This window comes from Electrona antarctica (genome assembly GCF_951216825.1).
Source record: "Electrona antarctica genome assembly, chromosome: 1".
In the NCBI taxonomy this organism is placed as follows: domain Eukaryota; kingdom Metazoa; phylum Chordata; class Actinopteri; order Myctophiformes; family Myctophidae; genus Electrona; species Electrona antarctica.
This window is the reverse complement of record NC_136806.1, coordinates 20,403,530-20,412,836: the sequence shown is the minus strand read 5'-3', so window position 1 is coordinate 20,412,836 and position 9,307 is coordinate 20,403,530. Positions and strand designations below refer to the sequence as shown.

Sequence of the window (9,307 nt, the reverse complement as noted above, 5' to 3'; positions counted from 1 at the left end):
GGAACACAGTGGTTCTTTTCTTTCTTTTTTTCCCCACATCCTCACAAAAGATAGCATCCAAGAAAGTCAAAGTTGCATTTAGTGAGAAAGATAAAGCTTGACATGTTTAATGAATCTGTTTACAGTACAGTAGATTGTATATAAGCTTGTGACCTTGGACTGGTAGAAAAAAAAACGGGCAGCAATGTTTGCATTGCAATGTTCATTCAATAAATGTCTGACAAATGAAATGGTTTATATTTATACACATACACTAGGAGAAATGCTTTGACTTTACCAAGCAAATAACTCGACAACAATAATTGTAGGGCCACCACTTCTAATTAACAATAATCATCCTGAATATTGAATGAAATTGATCTGCACCCTGAAAGACCCACAATACAATTGAAAAAACTTCGTATTGGTCCATTTAAGTAAAATTCGATGGAAAAAGTATCAAACGCTGCACACAAATAAGGTCACTTAGAGGGAAAAATATGTAGGTAATAGGTCTTATACAACAAGTTATTAAGCTGTTGCGAGAGTATATGGTGTAGGCTATATATATAATATATATATCAATCTTTTTTTTTTCTAGTGATATTGGCAAGGGACTTCTGCTTTGTTTGTTTGTTTGTATCTTAACGCATTGTGACCAACTCCTCAGACGAGGTGGGGTGAATGGCAATGGTGTTGTCAAAATCTGCTTTGGTGGCTCCCATCTTTATGGCTACAGCAAAGCCCTGGAGCATCTCATCACAGCCTAGCCCCTGCATATGCAGGCCGACCACCTGGAAAGAATAATTCAGTTTAAGGCAGTAGCGGGTACAGATATTTTGCCTTTAAATGGCTGCTGTCAGAAGACTTTTCCTCCAATGACACATACTGTACCTTCTCCTCCTTGCCCACACACACCAACTTCATGACGCACTTGGACTTCCTAATTGTGAGGGAATGATACATTGGTGTGAAGGAAGTGGTGTAAGTCTTTACATTCTCCTTCCCGCTGGTTTTAATGGCCTCCGCTGTAACATCAAAGTATAGAGCGCAATTGAGAACCAATGCTGTACTATTGTATACTGTAATGGTAAATGGTGCATTTATATAGCGCCTTTATCCAAAGCGCTTTACATAGATTGTGCATTACATTCACCCATTCACACACACACATTCATACACCGATTGCGGCGGAAGCCATGCAAGGTACCAACCAGCACATCGGGAGCAATTTGGGGTTCAGTGTCTTGCCCAAGGACACTTCGACATGTAGACAGGAGGAGCCGGGATTCGAACCGCCAACCCATGGATCATTGGACGACCTGCTCTACCTCTTGAGCCACAATGGAAATGGACATTTGGACAAATTGACATTTGATGTTTAAAAAACAAAACTAACCCAGTATTTTCTCACCCACTATTTTCACCGACCAGGGTGTTACCCCGGTTGGGCGTAGTGTGTGGAAGGAACACGTTATTTATTAGAGACCAGGATTACTGCATGTTTTTTGTGATGGAACCTATCCTAGGCCTAGGGGACACGGAGAGAACGTGCTAACTTTTTGCCAACCCCACCTAGGGTATGGGCTCGGATAGTCTCGTGTGGCCAGACTGTTGCCTCTCGCAATTTTCAAATGCTTTCGTCATACAGTCAAATATATTTTAAAATATATTTTCGTGAACAGAAATGCCAGACGATATAGCATTCAGAGATTGTGGAATAGTTGTCTGCCTACGTGAGACTAGGGCACTGATGACGTGGAGGAGAGAACACGCCCCCAGCGCCAATAGCATCCCCAGAATCGAACCCAGGACCTTCTAGCTATGAGGCGACAATCTTACCCCCAACCCAACCGAGGACATCTTGAGTAAGGGCACTCTGACTCTCACCTTCCGTTTCACCAATCGTACCGATGGGTGGGTGGGCAAAGACAACAGTGGGAATGTTGGAATAGTCCACTTTGAATTCGGTCTTTCCGTCAAACAGCCTGTGTGCCAGCTTTCTACCTGCAGCAATGGCAACTGCCCATGTGCAAAACTTATGTCAGAATGCAACTCAGAACAAATAACCAAAATACACCAATCCAATAAAATATAATGCAAAAAATATTGATCAGTTACAGGTTTTAGCTACTGATATTGATTGGTATAAAATGATTATTTTTTGTTTGTGCCAATATCGAGGCAGTACAAAATTGCACCTGCATACTATGAAATGCACAAATGTTTTATAGGGGAAATAACATCAATCAGTATCAAACTTCCCTGTCTTTACAATATTATAAACATGATTTTATGCAGAGCCTACCAGGTGTGAGAAGGGCCTTGCCACAAACATCCCCAACAGCATAGATACCCGGGCGGCTGGTATTTTGGAACTCGTCCACCACAATATTGCCTCCTTTGTCTGTATCAATGCCCTGACAAACAACACAGACAAGAATAAATATTGAAGCAAGCCTTTTTGGTTTTTGGTATTTACCTCCGTACTCTAGTGCCTATTTATTTAAGCTGTTAATTAATCATAGAAAAGCTATTACAACAATATGTTAAACTCTCTCTGACACATACATTAGGAACATAGCCTTTCATTCTGAAAGAAGAAACTAATAAGGAATACATCAGTTAAAACAAGTTTTTAACTACCCTATCAACCCTATAGCACCCCATTATGGGGGTGCAATACATTTTTAAATAGAAGATAGAGTCTGTTGGTTGGTTATTTTTGGCAAAGCTATTTAGTGTATTAAATATTGAATTTAGTATTACCAATTAAATGGCCTGTAATGCAAAACTGGCAATATTTACCATCTGTTTGAGGCAGAGTCCAGTAGTGTTGGGTACTCTACCGATGGCCCAGAGGAGACAGTCCACGCCTTCGATAGTAACAATTTTCTCCTCCGGGTCTTTGGTGACAAGTGTCACCTCCAGGCCCTGGTCTGTTTTACTCACTGACTTCACCTGACTATTCTTCATTAGTTCTATGCCAGAGTTTTGCAGTTCATTTGTGCAGTTTGAACTTATAAGTGTGTCAAAGTTCCTTAAGACCTGCAGTGAATATGAAAAAGACAAGGGGGAAAAATGTATTTCTCACAACACAGAAATAAATGTAGTTGTCTAGTATTTCTGATGAGCCAATCACTCCTACTGTACCTCTGACTGTCGAATTACGAGAGATGTTTTGGATCCCAGGGTAGACAGAATGCCAGCCATCTCCACTGCAATATATCCTGCTCCTACAACAACACTGCGCCTGTTGGGGTGATGCATGGTATATTTAACATATACTGTATGAATGCACATCTACAGTATGAAGACATATTTTTCCAACTTAATTCAATTTACTGTCATATCACTTTACACCAAGTATAAAAAGAGTGAGTGATGTTATTTTGTGCAAACTATCTTATAATAACATTATCATCAATAACATATCTTACTTTGGAAGGCTTTCGAGCTCAAAAAAGCCATCACTGGTGATGCCTAGACTTGCTCCTGGAATTATTAACAAACAAAACCATTACTATATAAATATTTTCTTGCTATATTTTGTGCTTGTTGTAAAAATCTGATAAACTTCTATACATTTCATTATCAGATACACAATACATAGATGTCTATACAGTAGGCTGTATAGACATAAGTATGTGTTTAGTTATTACGGTTTTCAGATGCATAGTAGACGGACGCTCCACCATGTTGTGCCAAAAGGGGGTGAATACTTAGTTTAGACTAGTCATTGGTTAGACATGGGTTAAGGTTAGGTTTAGGTGTGCTGCCCCGTAGGTTGTAGTTGTAGGACTAATGACTGGTCTAACCAATGACTAGTCTAAACCAAAAACTGTCTAAACTAAGTACTGCACCCGCTAAAAGCACCAATGCCAATACCAGATGTGACTAAAATAAACTTTCCAAAATATTTGTAAATATATCCCTTAAAATAAATCCCATTCTCACTACATGATTTCTGCTAAATCAAACTTTTTCAGAATAATGTCAATGAACACTTAACTGTTTTACCTGGGATCTCACTATCACTTTGTTCACAAGGGCGCCCTCCAGTGGCAATCAGGATGTGGTCCGCTGTATACTTCTTCCCATTGACCTCCACTGTAGGTTTAGGGTCATCTGTGAACCTGGCTGGACCTTGAATCATTTCGATTTTAGCCTGTAGGAAAGGAGTTGTTGTTATTTTGCCTGCAGACAAACAGTAAGTCAGACTCCAACTTACTTACAACTTGCTGTGCATTGCCACAAAGCCTAAGGGACAACAATATTTCATTAAAAAACTGTTATGACAAATTCTGGATAGGACTAGTTGTGAATTTGATTAATCTCTAGAGGTAAGAGTAAATCTAAAAAAAGGACTTTACCTTGTCAAGGTTACTGCGATAAATATTATTCAGGCGACTGATATAGGCATCCCTTTTAGCCTTGACATTTCTGAAAACAAATCATAAAGGCAAATTGAACAATTAATCCAGAGAACGTTTCTCTTCTTCAATGTCATACTTTGCATTCATAGATTTGCACATTCGGAGAGTGCCACCACAGTTTTAAAAAAATAACGAATTGGCCAACAACCAGCTCCTCTGGTGTAATTGGAGCTTGTATATTGCAATGGCACAACTGTGTTGCAATTTACAGTCAGGACTGTCAGGTAGGGGAAGCTAAAGGAAGCCCAATAGCATTGTGGTATATGGAACTGTGTTCCAAAATAAATACATTTGCCCATTTTAAGAAAATAAATAAATTTTCTCTTACATCCACTGCCAGAGTGTGTGGTTTCAACTCGTTTATTCATTGTCTTATGTTTCCCATTTGTATTCCTTATAATTCATGACTTTTAAGTGTTTCCGATCTCCTTTTTTCCACACATAAAAAAGCACTTCGTGGACATGAACACATGGCTGTGTTTGGCCTACTGGCTGAAACCTTCGAACAACCAATCATTCTGAGTCATATTGTGTAAACAGGGAGTACTTGAATAAATAATATTCATTACTATTATGAAATGCTTCTGCTGGGTTTGGCCCGTTGACTGCAACCTTCGAACAACCATATCATTCAGAGGCATCTTGTGTAACAGAGGGTGTGGTTTAACGGTACTGCTCAACAAGAGAGGAGTAGGCAGCTCAGCCCAGCTCCTAATCCAGACAACAGTCTTGTCAAAACTTGACTATTGTAACTCCCTCCTTACTGGCCTACCGGCATGTGCACTTAAGCCCCTCCAACTGATCCAAAATGCCGCAGCTCGCTTGGTCTTCAACCAGCCAAAATTCTCACACGTCTCCTCCCTTCTCCGCTCCCTCCATTGGCTCCCGGTCACTGCCCGCACAGAATACAAAACTCTGATGCTGGCATCAAAGCAACCAAAGGCATGGCTCCCCCATATCTTACAAGTATGATCGTACCCTACAAACCCTATACTATATATAATATAGTATAGTATGTATAGTTTACATAGATACTCCACTGTTACGTTCTTAGTTTACGCATGTTTCTTGAAAACTACTTTTATATATGTGATGTATGCCATGCTTTTTGTTATTGCTTAATGTAAATCGCTCTGGATTAAGAGCGTCTGCTAAATGCCTAAATTGTAAATTGTAGGCAAAAGGAAACCAATGAAATAGAATATTTGACTGAAAAGCTGGGTTATAAAGGTGGTATCACTTTCCACAGAAAATCTAACAAGCATCCCTTTGTTGCCAAGAAGTAACTGTCATCTTCCTAAACCTCATCACGTCTGGAAATCAGACGTGATACAGTATATGATACTTAATATATGTGTATCCTCACAATAGAGGCAGGAAGAACAATAACTTACTCCCAGCTGAAGTGAGCATGCGCATTTTCAAAGCCATAGTCAGAGTGGTCATGCAGGTATTCAGCATGTACCGCTGCATTCCACATAACCTATGAAGAAAGACAGACACCCTGATATAAAAAAGACAGCATCTCAAGATAACAGAGATGCAACATTACTCCTATCAAAGTAATTATTTTCAGGGTTGTTTGCAAAAGACAACGTATGATTATCACAGGGTTTATTAGCACAATTTAAATATGTGCCAGAGCGCAATTGTAAACTGCCAATTGCACTCTGGCAGTTTAAAAATGTGGCTATAGAGGCCTTTATAGCCACTTCCCGAGGAAGACATTTTTTTGTTTTGTTTGTTGTACTGTATCTCGACGACACTGCAAATGAGGGAAACCTCAATGTAAATAAAGGTTTGAATGAATGAATAAATGTTGAAACCAGTCGGCATCTAGTGGCATTTTATTGATTTTAATATGTAGTAGCCCTGTCATCTTAAAGGCTTTTTAACTAAGTCCTAACCTTGAGTGGGCTTGAAGTTTTCCCATTTTGATTGGACCTCTCTTCAACTATGATCCTGTTTTGACTTTGTGATCACCCCATCACCACCCAGACTGGAGACTGGAGTCGTAGTCACCCAGTGAACTAGAAGCACTCAGCTTCACTGCACAGATAATCGAATGTATTTGATGTATTAACTTGTATTGTTCCTGCTTAGTAGAAATCGCTCTCGATTGAGAGAATCTGCTAAATGCCTAAATTGTAAATTGTCTTTAAATGGTAAATGGTGCATTTATATAGTGCCTTTATCCAAGGCACTTTACAGAGATTGTGCATTACATTCACCCATTCATACACCGATGGCAGCGGAAACCATGCAAGGCACCAACTAGCACATCTGGAGCAATTAGGGGTTCAGTGTCTTGCTCAAGGACACTTCGACAGTAACTCTGGGGGAGCCCGGGTTCGAACTGGCAACCTTACGGTTACCATCCAGACACTCTACCCCTGAGCCACCGCCGCCGTCTTTGTTCTGTATTGTCATCCGACACTGACCATTGCAACAGTAAAAGAAAAGGGAACAATACCTTCTTTGGGACACAGCCAACATTAACCTGAAAAAAATGTGACAAAGAAAATGGTTTAAGCTTGGGCTAAATAAATTAATAAATAGCCAACTAATGTTTCATATCTCCAATGTATATAGCGCTTTCCCCAAGTACCCAAAGACACCTTACATTGGGGAAGGAGGGGTGGGGCATGGTTCTGTTATTCATTACTGACTTTTAAACTTCAAGGTACTATTATATTAGGCCTATATTATATTGGACTGGTCAACGAGTAACTGGTATCTTGTGCAATAATGTAACCATTCAGGTAAACACAAACAGACATCCACTGCTAAAAAGTCAGCAATTAATAACAGAACCATGCATTGCACACACTACTAGGCTACAGTATCGGTTGGATCCGTCCGTGGCAATTGCTTTTAACAGGCTGCTAAACAACCCAAACATTGTGCACAAAAACATCCCACAACAAAAAGGAGTATGGAGGTTTCGCAGTGCGCCGGTTATCTGCATCTGCACGTGACGGATGCACCGGCCAGTTGATCAAACAGTAGTGTGGTATCCAGAAGAATATATTAAGTTAACTTGTGTTCGTTACTCACGCAGGTACCTCCAAGTCTGTGACTTTCTATCACCGCGGCTTTGGCCCCGAACTCTGCCGCTCTCCGTGCGCCTGCCAGACCCCCAGAACCCCCGCCGATCACCAGCAGATCGAAGTGCGCTGCTGTTGTCTGCGAGGCCATGACGATGCTCCGACGATGATGTCTGTAAAACGAAGAAATCAAATTCCTGGCCGGAATGAAAGGCAGAGTTTGTGTTCTGCTGAAGCAGAAGAATAACACTGTCATAACCAGGAAGAACACACGCGACGAGTGGAAATGGGAGGGTCAAGTGAATGCAACCGCTGCTGTGTCATTATGAATTACAACAATGGTCTGCAAATCCCACAAAGTGTTCACAATGCCATGGTGATGATGGTGCATGCTCTCACTGGGCTACAGACAGCAAGGGGGACTACAATAATAATTTGGGTAAATAAGTGTATGAGATGAAAGATGGGTGGTGGGGTATCACAACAGCTTTTAAAAGCACAACAACAATCGTGGAACTTATATGGTCATTCAAAGTTACTGTGAGTGCACCGTCAAGAACATTTAACTGTTTAAGAAGTGTCATGATGTAGGCTACATACATCAATAGCATAATCAATAGACTAATATGCTATGCTATTTGCTAAATAGTGTGTAGCCATTTTATTATTGCTGTATACTCACCTCTGCAATGCATGGCACACTCGACAAGAGAGTGGCAGTCTACAAACTCTGCCGAACATGATTATTTATGGCTTGTTCAAAGTCATAATTAGAGTGACAGTGAGACGATGGTGTATAGTAGGCTACGGTACTTCTCTCCCTGGACTTTAATAGCCTGCGTGGATTATCAGTAAATATAGTGTTGTTGTACCAGTCCGCTTATTACTCCCTGCGCTTAGCCTGCGCTGCGTGGATAGATAATTTAACTCTGTCAACAGTCTCACACAGCAATGGTGTGGTGGTCTATGGTGGTAAACACTGGCTCGGCTTCAAGTTCAAACACTTCCTGTTTCATCATCACTGCGTGAATGAACCGAACGGGGTGAACATAGGGGGGGTGAAGGGGGTGAACCATAGAGTTATAAGGGGTGAACCGTGGTGGTGAACGTGTCTTGCAAAAAGCATAGAAGATAAACGGATCGTAATTGTAGTACAAAATGAACAGCACAGACGTCAATGTGGCCGCACACTGAATGGCCAAGTCCCAATTTAATCTTAGTTGAGGACGCAGACGCAGAGTGAGTGAGAGAGACTAGAGAGAGAATAAAGACATTTAACTTTGTGGTGTCACCACTCACCGTGCGTGCGTGTGCGTGTGTGTGCGTGTTGATTCCTGTGTGTGAAGTGTGAACTGCGAAGTTCTGTGAACTTAATTCGTATAATTAAGCCCATCCTCGATTCAGTTTAATTCATGCACAACGAGTCACGAGTATACCGGTAGTTATTAGTTTTTTAATTATTAATACAAAATCACATCAAAACAGTCTACTAGTATTTACAGTCTAGACTCTACTAGTATTTACAGTACTACATGCATTGCAATGCCTGTCATCATCAGAGAGAGCGTGCATGGGCGTGTTTTCTCATGCCAATAATGCTCATTTGAAAGGCTCATTTGGTGTTCAGATCCGGTCTATAGCCCGCCTACCGTATCCTGACCATATCCGGTAATTTGTAAACACACGTCTCGCGTAGCCAGACAACTATTCCACAATCTCCGAATGCTATATAGTATGAACATCATATAAATTCATCATATTGTATGATGAAGCGTTTGAAAATCGCGGAGGCAACAGTCTGGTAACGCGAGACTATAAACACACAAACCGACTGTTTCCGTATCC

The 9,307-nt window shown here is 40.8% G+C and overlaps 1 protein-coding gene across 5 annotated transcripts; it reads right to left on the bottom strand.

Moving 5' to 3' along the window:
- Positions 1-91: 91 nt before the first annotated feature.
- gsr (glutathione reductase) lies at positions 92-8,502 on the bottom strand. Of its 5 annotated transcripts, none has more exons than XM_079499472.1 (13): positions 8,145-8,502; positions 7,473-7,692; positions 6,889-6,915; positions 5,810-5,898; positions 4,353-4,422; positions 4,000-4,147; positions 3,420-3,474; positions 3,133-3,232; positions 2,788-3,027; positions 2,288-2,399; positions 1,870-2,001; positions 874-1,007; positions 92-773 (listed from the first exon to the last, which is right to left on the bottom strand). In XM_079499472.1, exons 1-13 carry the CDS (start codon positions 8,201-8,203, stop codon positions 624-626), a joined length of 1,536 nt encoding a protein of 511 aa, XP_079355598.1. In that variant the 5' UTR covers positions 8,204-8,502; the 3' UTR covers positions 92-623. The 5 variants fall into 5 exon arrangements, with proteins under 5 accessions (XP_079355598.1, XP_079355599.1, XP_079355600.1 ...); XM_079499473.1 differs by having other exon boundaries at positions 7,473-7,689; XM_079499474.1 differs by having other exon boundaries at positions 7,473-7,659.
- Between the last annotated feature and the right edge of the window lie 805 nt (positions 8,503-9,307).